The sequence below is a fragment of the Pelodiscus sinensis genome, chromosome 1 (assembly GCF_049634645.1).
Source record: "Pelodiscus sinensis isolate JC-2024 chromosome 1, ASM4963464v1, whole genome shotgun sequence".
Lineage (NCBI taxonomy): Eukaryota > Metazoa > Chordata > Testudines > Trionychidae > Pelodiscus > Pelodiscus sinensis.
In genome coordinates, this window is record NC_134711.1 from 118,684,393 (window position 1) to 118,698,909 (window position 14,517).

General features: G+C 42.8%; 1 protein-coding gene across 9 annotated transcripts in view; it reads right to left on the minus strand.

The window, feature by feature from the left end:
• KRAS (KRAS proto-oncogene, GTPase) overlaps positions 1 to 14,517 on the minus strand; it is a 208,257-nt gene that overhangs the window by 39,431 nt on the left and 154,309 nt on the right. For 5 of the 9 annotated variants that reach the window (XR_012896020.1, XR_012896019.1, XM_075898628.1 and 2 more), the window contains exons 1-2: positions 9,670 to 9,824; positions 6,000 to 6,121 (exon numbers count right to left, since the gene is read on the minus strand). Coding sequence is in view for 7 of the 9 variants with exons in the window: in XM_075898628.1 (XP_075754743.1) it covers positions 6,000 to 6,110 (111 nt within the window). In the remaining 2 variants the exon portion in view is untranslated. Of the gene's footprint in view, positions 1 to 5,999; positions 6,122 to 7,223; positions 7,376 to 9,665; positions 9,825 to 14,517 lie in introns of those variants that run through there. The other 4 variants (XM_075898656.1, XM_075898672.1, XM_006127662.4 and 1 more) reach the window with 4 other exon arrangements.

The window sequence follows — 14,517 nt, forward strand, 5'->3', positions numbered from 1 at the left end:
CCCTCCCAGCTTGGTATCATCTGCAAACTTAATAAGCGTTCTTTCTATAACCAATATCTAAATCGTTGATGAAGATATTGAAGAAAGCCAGTCCCAAAACAGACCCCTGTGGAACCCCACTCGTTATACCTTTTCAGCAGGATTGTGAACCATTAATAACTACTCTCTGAGTACGGTTATCCAGCCAGTTATGCACCCACCTTATAGTAGCCCCATCTAAGTTGTATTTGCCCAGTTTATTTATAAGATATCATGCAAGACCGTATCAAACGCCTTACTAAAGTCTAGCTATACCACATCCACCGCTTCTCCCTTATCCACAAGACTCGTTATCCTATTAAAGAAAGCTATCATATTGGTTTGACATGATTTGTTCTTTACAAATCCATGCTGGCTGTTCCCTATCACCTTGCCACCTTCCCTATCACCTTGCCACGCTCCATTATCTTCCCTGGCACAGAAGTTAAACTAACTGGTCTGTAGTTTCCTGGGTTGTTCTTATTTCCCTTATAAATGGGCACTATATTTGCCTTTTCCAGTTTTCTGGAGTCTCTCATGATTTTCCAAAGATGAAAGCCAGAGGCTCAGATACCTCCTCTATCAGCTCCTTGAGTATTCCAGGATGCATTTCATCAGGCCCTGATGACTTGTAGGCATCTAACTTTTCCAAGTGATTTTTTTTTTAAATCTTCTAAACCTACCCCTTTCACACTAGCATTCACTATGTTAGGCATTTCTTCAGACTTCTCGATGAAGACCGAAACACAGAAGTCATTAAGCATCTCTGCCATTTTCAAGTTTCCTGTTACTGTTTCTCCCTCCTCACTGACCAGTGGGCTTACTCTGTCTTTGGTCTCCTTCTTGAACTGAAAGAGTCTTGTCTCTTACTTATCTTGATCCTAGAAGACATTTGTAACTATACCACAAATTAATTGAAGCACAAATGTGACTTTAAGCTGACCATGTTCCTTTACAATAAAGTACCGGTTTTCATATCACTTTGGAATATTTATTTTGCTTATGTGCAAAGTTAAGTGACAAAACACCTACTTTAGTAAACCTACTTTAAAAAACACACAAACATTGTTTAAATATCGATAAGGTTGCAACAAACCTTCAAGTCCAAGAAAATTTTAACTTAACCTTAAACACTATTTTCCTGTTGTGGAATGTTAAGACATCCAGAGTCCAATGTTCGGTTCCCATTAAACTGAAAGACTGAGCAGCCATGTTCTGCCTTTAGTTTCATCACCAAGCTAATGATAAAGCACCAGAGCCACCTTTGGCAGTTCACTGATATCAAAAGAGAACAAAATCCTTAGTTATTTCTGTATTCATGTGATCTTTACTTGAGAAACTGTGAGAAAATACACTTTTGCTCATCATGAATCATATTAATTGGTCCTTTACATCTCACTACCTCTCCAAAGGAGGCAAAACTTCAAAGCTGAGCTATGTATACCAAAAGAAAAACACTTACCTCAAGACAAGGTACAGAAGGTGACATTTTATATTAGACCAATTTCCAGTGATAGAAGGTACAAGACTTTGAACTACAGAGAATTCTTCATGTCAAGAGAAAGAAACTTTCCAGACCTGAAGAACTCTAATTCAAAATCTTGTACCTTCCAACAACGGAAGCTGGTCCAATAAAAGATACTGCCTTGCAACGCTAGTGTTATATTCTGGGACCAACAGAGCTATACCTCCACTCTTACTTTAAGAAATTAATGTCAAGAAAAAGAGCTCAGCCATTTTTTCCAGTTTAAAAAACCTTCTTATTTTAATGCAAACTTTATAGTTCCTAAAATATGGGGTTTCTAATGAAAACACTAACAGTTAAAAATGCAGGTTATATAGACAAATGATTGAGCTAAAGTTTTCCACACATCTGTTACATTAATATTTTCTAACTCCACACACCTGCATCATAAAACTTTTGCTCCAAAGGTACTCCCTCTCAGAGCTCTCATAATATTGACTAGATTTCTGCAGAAAGTTTGACCAGTTTTTAATGTCATGTACAAGCACAGGAAACTCCCCACTCTTAAGAGCATCATCCACAGACCATTAAAGTCAACATGAGTTCCCTTGCCAGCCAATGAACTTAAATAGGCTTTGCATCCAAACCTTGCCATCCTTCAAAACAAGACATATGTAGGGCCCAAATGACTGCTTCATTCCAAGCCAAAAAGAGACCTGTTAGCTTTACACTCAATGCCTACCCCTTTGGAGATCTGTGGCACATAAGCAGCATAAGATTTCCTTCCGTGCCCAGCGTACAACACACTTGTGTATGTACCCTATGTGAAGGAACCATAGGGAAAGGAGATCAATCTGATGAATGGTTACCTTGAGAAACTCTTTAGGGACAACTCAGAACACTGTTCTCACATGTAAAAGGCATACTCTCCATTATTTCCTTGAGCAGACTACTACAGACTTAGGCCTTACAGGAAATTAACCGGAAAAACTTAAAAAACAACCAATAGTCTAGTAGCACTTTAAAGACTAACAAAACATGCAGATGGTACCATGACCTTTCGTGAGCATAACCCACTTCTTCAAATGACAGGTCTTCTGAAGAAATGGGTTGTGCCCACGAAAGCTCATGATACCATCTACATGTTTTGTTAATCTATAAAGGGCTACTAGACTATTGGTTGTTTTTTAAGTTTTCTGTTTTTTAAATTTTTCTGTTACAGACTAACTCGGCTACCCCATGAGGAAATTAACTGTCTCCCACTCCAAGGGGCTGGTACACGATAGTATAGCACTGCATCTTGTTTGCCAGAGCAATAAGAAGTGCTTGAAGGAACTAAGCCTTGCAGCAACAGACAGTGCAGAAATCCTTCCTCCCCCAAGTCCCAAAAATGAAAAGAAACCCCCCCATCTTCCATGATCAGAAACAGGATTTGAAGTGTTTGAGGGGGCAAGAAGAGAAATGCATCATAGAAAAGGCACAACTGATTCATATGCACATTAAAATACTCTCTTATACGTAGTCTTTCAACTGACTCTGCCTTTGTGTGTTCTAAAAAAAAATTCTACGCCTAGATTAATGGACTTGAACCACTGCCCCAAAACACCACAGCAAAACCAGGAAGTGCCCTTCTACTGTGTGTGCTCCAAGTGAAGGCTGAGTTCCTACTCACTTACGGCGAGACAGACTGGATTTCAGAAAAGGCCAAACAGTGCCACTGTGAATTAAGAGAACACACACAAATGAGAGGGACAGGCAACACCATGGTTCGAGAACCCAGCACAATAATACATCAATTAAATAAGAAAGGGAAACCCATAGTAGCAGCCATAAGTTTAACAAAAACCAAACACACAAGTCACCAGATACTGCTATGCTAAGAACCATTACAGAAGTCCGTTTGTATTTTTTTTCCTGAAAACTGGATTCTGTAATTTACATCAAAAGCCTTTGTTTTCATTATACTACTTATTAAATCTGTTATTACTTGCCTTTCACAAGCCATAAAGTCAACCACCTTCACTGTTTGTTCACAACTGTAAAAATGCATATTTGTACACTGTATATAACTTTTTTTTTTTTAAATCGCTCTTAACCAAACCATGGTTATGTTAGAAACTTGCTAAAAAATTCTCTATTTACACCTTTATTAAAGGACTCTAGGCAAGAGATTTAGAAACAGGATAAAATATTTGAAAGTGATTTTGATTTCTTGACATACAAGATTTTTAAATCCCACCCTCAACAACTTTCAAGCTTTAGCTGAATATTTCAGGGATTGCCCACTTGGATGACTAGGCTTTTTTCCCTAAAGAACACTGAATAAAATGTTTACATATTTTTAAATGTCAAAAAATTAATAAGCAGTAATACATTCTGCATATAAAATAAAATATTTGACCAGTAGAGGGCACTAGTCAAACTGCTTCAGTATATTAGCCCATGTTTATAAGGGTTGGTCTACATACAAACTTATGTAAATCAAACTATAGTACACTGATTTAACTAAGCTGATCCCTGAAACTGTTTTGGTTATTTAGGCATAAGTGTGAGAGTAGATAAGCCTGAAGTGAATTTTATGGAGGCCTGAAGCCTTGTCCACATAGATCATACATTACAGACACAAAATAATACTTACATATGTTATGGAAAGTAATTCATACAGAGGTACTTCTTTATAGTATTGATGCTGACAGGCACAAAAAATATTTTCTTTCACAATACTGAAATTTTACAGGTTTTATTTTATAGATATCTTTTTCAGACACTAATAATTTCAAAGGTCTGTATAATAATGGACTCAAATGTTTAAACTTTTTTACAAATGTAATATTATAAAAGATACTGATACTGTAGCAGTGAAAATAATGCTATTTCACTGTTCTAGTATCATCTACTAAAGCAAGACAAATTTACCATCTATGTTCTCACTGTGTGTTTACCCACACCTAAACTCTGTATGGCTATTGTTCTTTGACTTACACCTTGAACCCACAAATGGATCTGTGCAAACAGCACACTTAAGGAGCCCTATTCATTAGAATTGGGCTCTGCCCTTACAGATCCAGTTACAGGAAAGGAGCAGTGTAACATCCAATTGTGACAGCTTTTCTTAGGTTGCCTATTGCCATTCTAAAAGATTCCTTGTCTACAACCTCAACTACAATTTATTTTTATTCTATTTGTCAGATCCCTGGCCTAAAGATTTACTATTTAAGAGACAAAAAAGATACTTAGGACATGCATTCACACAAAAATATTTATCAAAGTAATATTCAGAGCAGGAGTGGGGAACCTTTTTTAGGTCAGAAGCCACTGACCAATAGAAAAATCAGTCAGGGGCCACACACAAGTGAAAAGAAAAAAACAATCCTCACTGATGTGGTCCTCGACTGAGAAAAAAGACACTCCCACATTCCTCTCACACATCAGAGCCATGGGGGGCCCAAGCTAGCAGATTTTGTGTGCTCCCACACCATGCAGGGACAACAAGGGGCTGGATCCACAGCGTGGTCTCCCCAATGCTGGGGGAAAGCCCCAAAACTCAGGGGCCGGATCCAGGCAAGCAGGAGGCTGCATCCAGTCCCCAGTGCCTTAGGTTTCCACCCCTCATTTAGAAGAATGCTACTGTGGCTAAGTGATGAGATCTTTATGTAGGTAGAAATGTAGGCATTTCTTTCCTTCAAAACATTACAACTATGATTTCCTCAACTGTGGACTACAACATAATGCTGAAGTAATCCTGTGCAGCTAGTTTGCAAGCTTTTAGAATACAAATAAATACCATTAGTCACATCTTCTATGAGGTTTGCATCTTTTCTAAGGAACTTTATATGTTATAACATTCTGAATGAATTCGGCATTCCTAGAAGTTCTAGCACTATTATTGACAAATGATAGTGATAGACAGCGCAAACTTCTCCATGGAATTATTGCCAGACACCACAGCTTTTAGTGTAGAATTTCCCTGTTATTTTAAATCCTGGGCATTTAAACAATCCTCTGATTTTGTAGAAACATGGTTTAATTATAGATTCAATTTATGAGACTTGTAACTTCAGAGGTAAGTATTTCTGTAAGAATTATGAGAAAGGTATCAAATGTTATGCTTATTTTGTGCACTTCTCTCGCTCTCAATTTCTCACACACCCACACCCTCTCCTGGTTTACTGGACTGTCCTAAATGAGATCTGATACCCAGAATGAAGCGTTAGTTGATCAACTACGTTTTCAGAATATTACCTTTTGATTTTGTAACACTGCTGTGGAATGACAGTCCATTGAGCTTAGAACAGCACTTTAAATACCTGATGGGTATCTAAGATTTCTTTAAAACAAGCTAGAAATATTGTTCACTAAACAAATTTAAACAAAATACAAATCAAAAGGTTAAAGAAAAGCCAAAGACTATTACAGCAATACAAGGCAAAAAATCTACATCAGTATTGGAGAAAAAGTAGTCTACCTCTCTCATGCCAAAAAAACTCATAAAACCTATTAAAATTAAATTGCGTACCTCTATTGTAGGATCATATTCATCCACAAAATGATTCTGAATTAGCTGTATTGTCAAGGCACTCTTGCCAACGCCACCAGCTCCAACAACAACAAGCTTGTATTCCGTCATTTTCAGCAGACCTGGTAACAAAGAAGTAAAATTAAGCATAAGAGAGTCAGGTTGCAATTACATATAAAGTCATCCCCAAGTTTCTTTCTTGAAGTGTTTAAAGAAAGAGAAAACCATTCTCTTGCAAGCGCACGTGCACACACAAAACAAGCTTTTTAAAAGGGATGCTATTTCTCAGAGTCAAAAGATTTGGTGCAGGTACTGTCAATAAGTTATTGAACACAAACTGAAACCAATAACATTAATTGCAAAAACAATTACATGGAACTTGGGAAATAAATTGGAAAAATCTGGTCTTATAGGTTATAATATGCAGTATTTTCTTTTCTTTTCAGAAAATTTAAGAAATTTAGGACCCTGTGCTTGAAATCTTAAAGACTAAACTGATGTAAATACTGTAACCTTTAGATTTTTAAAACATCCACTAAAAGAGACAAATATTGCAGGGCAAAGCTGCTGCCAACAAGATCTCTCCATTTTGAGCAGTGATTTAGCAATTTGTTGGATACCAGTATTAGAGTTATGACTATAATATAAAATAACTCATGCACCATTCAAAAGAGCACAGCCTCAGAACAAAATTGATTACTAAAAATGGAAGATCACTAGTGATTCACTGGAAAGTTACAAAGCAGCTAAATACAACCAAGAGAGCAAACTATACAAAAAGTTTTAATATTAAAATATGAATACAACCTTTTAAAACATTTTACTATCAAAAAAGCTGACCACCAGTGCTCACCTGTTAAGATTAACTTTCACAGATTTTTTTCTTGGCAAGAGTGGTATATTATAATATGGGGCATCTAATAATATACAATTATGTTTGTCAAATTACCAGAACACTGTCTTTGCTCATTATAGCCAATTCTGCTATACAAGTAATTATAGTAGTAAGTAAGTTCTTGAATGAGATACAAATCCTATCACAAGCAAAGAGATAAAGTAGGACAGAAAAGCATGACAGCTAAAAATTTCAGTAACATCTTAGCTCCTCTGGCTATTTACATTCCTTACACTGGGAGCTGGGAATCACACTATTTATGTGAGCGCACAGTGATTATTTTGTAGGAGGGATGGAATGTGACAACAGAATATTGTTGGGACCCAGACCTGTGGGCTGGTGTCAGGCTCATGCTGAAGAGGTGGCAGGCGTTGGCCACCTGTCCTTCAAGCAGCACCACACCTGTCCTTCCAGCAGCAGCACCTCCTCCACTCAGTGGCAGCAAAATCTCTATCTGCCTAAAGAGGCTGGTGGAGCAGAAAGAAGCCAGAAGACATAACTATGGGGCAGAGAGAGGAGGGGGACAAAGAAGAGGGCAATGAAAGCATGCAGGAGTTATAGTGAGAAGCTGGGTAGAAAGGAGAGGCAAGGATCTTCAGGATAAAGAGGTGTTTGAAGTTGGGAAGGAACATAGAGAGAGGTGCTGAGGTACAGGGGAAGCTCAGAGTGGTATAGAGGAATGGGGGCCAGGAATAGAGAAGGGACAGGGTGTAATGGCTCAAACATGGCTCAGAGGTCTAAAAGCCCCACTGAAACCCACTCTGCTGCAGTAGAGCAGGAAGTAAGAAGTATGGACGAGTGTCAAAGCTCTCAGGGGAAGACAGAGGTGCTGGTGCTCTCAGGAGGGCATGGGGATGTTAGATCAGAGGAGGTTAAGGGTACCAAGGGGATAAAGGCTCTCAGAGGGTATCAGGTTTAGGGGTCAGAAAAAGCTATAAAGGGAGCAGGGGCTCTCACGCAATATAGGATGCAAAGTAAAGGGGCTTTTAAGGGTACAGAGGGCATTGTCTATAAGGTGTAGGAAGCAGGAGAGGCTGGAATATAGAGAGTGATGGGACTCTTGGAGATGAGATGGAGGTGTAGGGGGGAAATGATGCTAGTGGCACAGAGTAGAGTTTCTTGAAGGTTATAGGAGTAAAGGGACAGAAAGACGGGGCTATGTAGGTAATGGCTTTTGGGGCACAGGGGGAGCAGGGACAGGGTATAGTGCACAGTGGCAGCTAGGGTCACAGGGGTATACAGAGATGGAAGAAGCAAGAAACGTAGGGGAAAGTTTGGCAGGGGAGATGGGCGTAGCAGACAAATGGAGGCTATAGGTGATATACGGGTGCAGTGGATACAGAGGGGAACACAAGCATGCATATGGGGAGATACTTAAGAACACAGACATGAATGAGGGCTGGAGGTACACAGGAGCCAGTAGGGGCACAGATGTGCAGGCAGCTACAGGCACCCAAGGGACAGCAAGCCCGGGGGGCGGGGGGGCACAAATGTGCAGGGAGCTGCAAATACATGTGGGCTGGTGCTGTAGGGCATTCTAGGGAGCAGCAAACACAGATGTGCAAGGGAAATAGGAAACTGTCAGGGACACAGGTAACCTGGGGCACATGAGGGGGGCAAAGGCTGTCATAGGTGAACAGGGTAGGGCACAAGAGTGGGCAGGAAGCTCATGGGGGGGTAGGAGCTGTCAGGGCACCAAATGAACACAGAATGGACAGGTAAGCAGGTTGCTAGGGCATACAGAGAGCAGAGAGGACACCAGGGGGCAGGTGGGCAGGCACAGGAAAGCAGAGCAGTAGACACATGGGAACAGAGAACTGCAGGAGGCAGTAGGGGATACAGGTGGGCAGGGACCACATGGGGGGCAAGGCCAGGCCCGTCAGAAGCACAGTTTAGCAGAGTGCTGGGGATACATAGGGGGAGGGCAGTGATTACAGATGTGCAGGGGCTGTCAGAGAGACAGGAAAACATTGGGGCAGAGAGGAGGCAAGAGGGCAGAGGATACAGGGAAGGCAGCAGGGGATACAGGTGGGCAGAGAGCACACCAGGACAGGGCCTGTCAAAAAAAAATGGGCTTCAGGGGCCACATGGGGGCAGAGCAGTGGGAAAAGGGGGGGGGGGGCAGATGGAGCTAGAGCTGGGCACGTAGCACATGGCAACACGGTGCTAGGAGTAGGAACACTGGGAAAATGAGGGGCAGGGTCCATCAGGAGCACAGGTAAGCAGGACACTGGGGAGAGCGGGGATGCAGCAGGGCAGGGCGCTGGGGCCACAGGGGTCTGGGGGGCAAGGGGAAGCGGGGCGTTGGGGGGGAACAGGGGATACAGCAGGGCAGGGCGCTGGGGCCACAGGAGTCTGGGGGGCATGGGGAAGCGGGGCGTTGGGGGGCAAGGGGCGCACGGGGAAGCGGGGCGTTGGGGGGGAGCAGGGGATACAGCAGGGCAGGGCGCTAGGGCCACAGGGGTCTGGGGGGCAAGGGGCGCACGGGGAAGCGGGGCACTGGGGGGGAGCAGGGGATGCAGCAGGGCAGGGCGCTGGGGCCACAGGGGGTTGGGGGCGCACGGGGAAGCGGGGCGGGGCGCACGGGGAAGGGGGCGCCGGGGGACAGCGAGGGGCAGGCGGAGGCTCCTGGGCTCTGGGCGCCCCGTTACCCGCAGGCAGCGGGGGCGCGGGCGGGTCGCTCCCACTGGAGGACCCGGGGTCCCGGCTCCGCACGGCGTCTACACCCCCCCCCCCAACCCCGCCCCCTCCGCCCGCCCGGGGCCCCGCACCTGCCTCGCGCCGTCCGGCCTGCGGGCGGCTGCTCCCTCCCCCCGGCGGCCACTCCGCTGCCGCTGCCTCCGCGCGCCGGGCTGAAATGGCGGGGGACGGCCGGGGCCGGGGCTGGGGCCGGGGCTGCCGAGCCGAGCGCCGAGCGAATGGATGCGCTCGACGCGCTCCGCCGCAGGGAGAGGGAGGGGGAGGAGGGAGCGCCCCACCCACTGCCTGGCTGACAGACGGCCCCAGAGCCGTAGCGCCCCGGGCAGGCTGAACTAGCCGCCGCTCCCCAGGCGCGCAGAGCTGCGGCCCCAGCCGGGACACGCACAGATACCCAGCCCTGCTCCATGGGAGGGGGGCTCCCTAAGAACTTTCTGTCACTATTTAAAATTTTCAAAAGTTTTGGCTACTGCACTCAAGCTTGGCCAGGCCAGAGCACACATCACAACAGACACAGAAAGAAAAGCTAAATAAAATAAAATAATAAAAAACGGTTCCTCAACATGTTCAAACCCCTCCACCAAAGACACTTGAAATACAAAACCACACAGACCCAGATACCTGTACAGGGTGTCCCAGCTATGAGTCGCCCCGTATACATCTGTGCCACACTAAAGTCGTTGACACTTGTAGGAACCGATGTTATAAGTCTTCCCATTCCCCGCTGTTAAGTCATGCAAAAACAAAACAAAACCAATTTGCGCAAATGAAAATTTCCCCGCTTTAAGTTGTTTCGCTATAAGTCCAAGGTTTTTGGAACATATCTTGGACTTACAGTGTGGACGGCTTGTACAGGAGAGCCCAAGACATTCCGAGCTACAGAATTACAGATCCACAGTGAGTCTTTCATATGTTGGGCCCACTATATGCCCACTTCACCAAACACAAATCCCACTCCTGCCAAGCAATACACAAATATATGAATTAATGAATACTATTATCTACATATTAATAAAGCACACAGTAAGTACCACATGTCAAAAAATCTCTACAAAAAGGTGTGGCTTTGAGGAAAGTGGTTTAATCAGTTCTATGACTTGTTTGAGTTTTTATTTCTTCTTTTTGAAAAAAAGATGTCCTTGTTTGGTCATGTATATTTTGGTAGCTTTTTATTAACATTTGAAAAAGGCTGTGTGGGGGAAGGAAAGCACAGATACTGTCAGAAAATAAAAGGAGAGACAATCCTCCCTCCTAAGAATTACTGAAAAACTTGAAATAATTGATGCCAATTAAAGTGTTTTTTGTTTCACTTCATTTTTAAATAAGTGAAATGCCTCTTCTAATTACACAAGATACTCATTACAAAACTTAATAAACATGAATCAAATTTTTGAGACATGTTAACTTTTGGGTGAAGTCTATTTTAATATCCTATAACCATAGCTGTCTATTTTACCAGGTGAATGTATAGATCTTTATAGTGAATGTTGTCAATTTTTGAATCTTTATGTATCACCATCTCTAAGGAAAAGACAATTAACTCAAACTCATTCCTAGACAATTTGATTACACTTGATCAGAAGTGCTGAAACAATTTTTACTGTGGGGATACTGAAAGCAGAAACCATGTATTTGAGCTAATTTAAGCTATCATGCGTGGCAGCACCCCCAGCAGCTCTAGTTCCAACACCTACGGATGTTAAATTTAGCTTAATTGACTAGTAGATTAGTCGATAAGCAAGGGAGCAGCAGCAGGGTTAGCTCACAGCCCCAGCAGCTAATCCTGCTGTAGCTTTGCCTTTTAAGTGTATTAAGAGCTAGCAGGCTTTTACTACATTTAAAAAGCAGAAGTGCAGCAGGGGGATCTGGCGTGAGATAGCTGATTCATGGCTCGCACTAGGTCTTCCCCACCCCCTGCTGTGCTTCTGCTTTTTAAATGTATTAAAGAGTTGGTAGCTACTTAATACATTAAAAAGCAGAGGCACAGCGTCTGGGACCGGGCGTGAGCCAGGAATCAAATAATTCCCGGTTTGTGCCCGGACCCCACTACCCTGCCCCTCACAAAAACGATGCTGGGGGAACCGGCTTTTAAGACAGCTCCCCTCAGCACCAGCTCCTGCTTCCCGCCCCTCACCCCCTTGCTGCCTCAATCAGGAGGAGCAATCAGGGGGAACAATTAGTTAAAAGACTAGTCTACTAGTCACTTACATTCCTAGCAACACCTATGCAGCAGATATGAATTTAGCCCACTCTTCTTCTGTCTGAACTGGCAGGTCAAGAAAGCAAATATTGTATCAAGACTTTTAGATTAACAGAATGGAGTGTGTCATAGATAGAAGTGCTGTAAGATGCTCAAGCCTCTTTCACAGTAATGTTAATCCAAGAAAGATTCTGCTGAGCTGCATCCATTGGTCTTTGAATCTAAGGCAGGGGAGGGGAACCTTTTTTGGGTTAGGGGCCACTTCACTTACTCACCAAAACATCAATTGGGGCCTGCCTCCATCTGAGAAGGAGACAGACACTCCCCACATTCCCCTCGCACACTAAAGTCTAGGGGGCCCAGCCTCATAGATTTTGTGTGCTCCAGCCCGCTGGTGGAGCAGTGGGTGGTTGGAGTGCCAGCATGGGGTCCCTAATGCTGGGATGGCTTTGAGCCTCAGGAGCCAGATCGAAGGAAGCCAGTGACCGCTTCTGGTCCCTGGGCCTGAGGTTCCCCACCTCTGGTCTAAGGCATTGACATTTTGGGATGTATTCCCAGGGTTGACTGTTGCAAGTAGGTTTTGCTGCTAAATTCCCTATGTAATTGCTCAATGCTATTCCCTAATGTTTAGGCTCTGGTGGAAAGCAGAAGAGTGCATGTGTCTGAATTCTAGTGTGAAAATGCCATTTTCCATTACCTGGGCTACATCTACACTGGCCCCTTTTCCGAAAGGGGCATGTTAATTTCACAGGTCGTAATAGGGAAATCCGCGGGGGATTTAAATATCCCCCGTGGCATTTAAATAAAAATGTCCGCCGCTTTTTTCCGGCTTTTAGAAAAGCCGGAGAAGAACGTCTACACTGGCCCCGATCCTCCGTAAAAAAGCCCTTTTCCGGAGGATCTCTTATTCCTACTTCAAACCCTACTTCAAAGTAGGAATAAGAGATCCTCCAGAAAAGGGCTTTTTTACGGAGGATCGGGGCCAGTGTAGACGTTCTTTTCCGGCTTTTCTAAAAGCCGGAAAAAAGCGGCGGACATTTTTATTTAAATGCCGCGGGGGATATTTAAATCCCCCGCGGATTTCCCTATTACGACCTGTGAAATTAACATGCCCCTTTCGGAAAAGGGGCCAGTGTAGATGAGCCCATAGGGACTGAGAAAGTTCAGAGTACTTGTTTTGTTTGTACTCTTGTGGCCTGATCTAGTCTCATTGAACTCAGTAGCAAAAGTCCTCTGGATTTCTATGGGAGCAAATTCAAGAACTTTGTATAAGGATTCCTCTCTAGTGGTCCACATACAATGAGAATCTCACTGTGAACATGATACTAATGCTCCATGAGTTACACTGACTTTTTGATCAATGAAGCCCAAGGTTGTTTGCGGTTAGGCTACTCAGAAATCTCTTTCTCTACCTACACCACACATCCATAGCTGAGATCAGAAAAAATCTTCAGAGAAAAGCAAAAGCGGGCTTCTTGATTTTGGAATTGTTTCCCTACCTTGACATCAAATAGCCTGAGTTTGCTGGCCTTAGGGTTTTATGTGTTATTTAAATTCAAAGTCCATCTATTTGCTCAGGTATTTGTGTAAATATAACTTGTTTTGTTTTGTGAGGAATGGATTCTGGAAAAGGTGGGAAATATGATTTCCTGATTTTTGTTGTATGTGTGTTTAAATACATATCGCTGCATAGTTATTTTTTATTTTATAACTTCTTAAAATATCACAAGGATCTATAATTTAAGCTTTTAAAAATATTTAAATAAAAATAAATACATGAATTAAGATGTAATGCATCTATTCATTCATTGGATTGATTAGAAGTAAGCCTTTGAAAATCAAGAGCAAAGTTTAAAAAAAAAAAAAGCTGGATTTTTGCCACAATTCACAAGTTACTAAACTACATTTTGATTGTGTTTGATGGTAATTTATAGAAGTTCTGAACATAGGCAAGTGAAACACACTTTCAAATTTACAAAACAACCAGAACCCAATTCATTTCTCCTGGACAAAGCAGACTTCTAGTTACAATATTTTTACTAATTCAAAAGCAACTGTTTATTTGTCCTAATCACAATTTCAGGCCTTATTAAAAGGATTTTTATGGCTTGGAAACAGCCCAGAATTGCCTCCACAAATACTGAACTTAGAAGACTAACAAAACATGTAGATGGTATCATGAGCTTTCATGGGCACAGTCCACTTCTTCAGATGACCAGAGTTTTGAGTTCAGGATGTGCAGACCTAAACTCAAAACTCTGGTCATCTGAAGAAGTGGGCTGTGCCCATGAAAGCTCATGATACCATCTACATGTTTTATTATCCATAAAGTGCTACTAGACCAGTTGTTGTTTTTTAAGTTTATCCTGTACAGACTAACTCAGCTACCCTCTGATGCTTCTGAACTTAGAAGGTTCACATGCAGAAAAGTTCAAATCTTCTGAGAACCAACACCATGATTATTGTATTTTTTTCTGACAGGGTATTTTCCTAATGGTTGCAACTACTGGATCCCTATACAGGCATTGCACTGACACTCAGAATTGCCCCTTCCCAGACTCTAAACATCTGGCAGTAAAGCTCATGATATTCAAACCTAAAGGGCAGAGTTTTTCCACCAGCTGAATGTCAGCCAGCTGGGGCAGAATTTTAAAGCAGTTACAGCCCAAAGATATACAATAGGCTTTCCCTGGCTGACATCTGTTTTGGAGCTGAGAGAAGAGTGT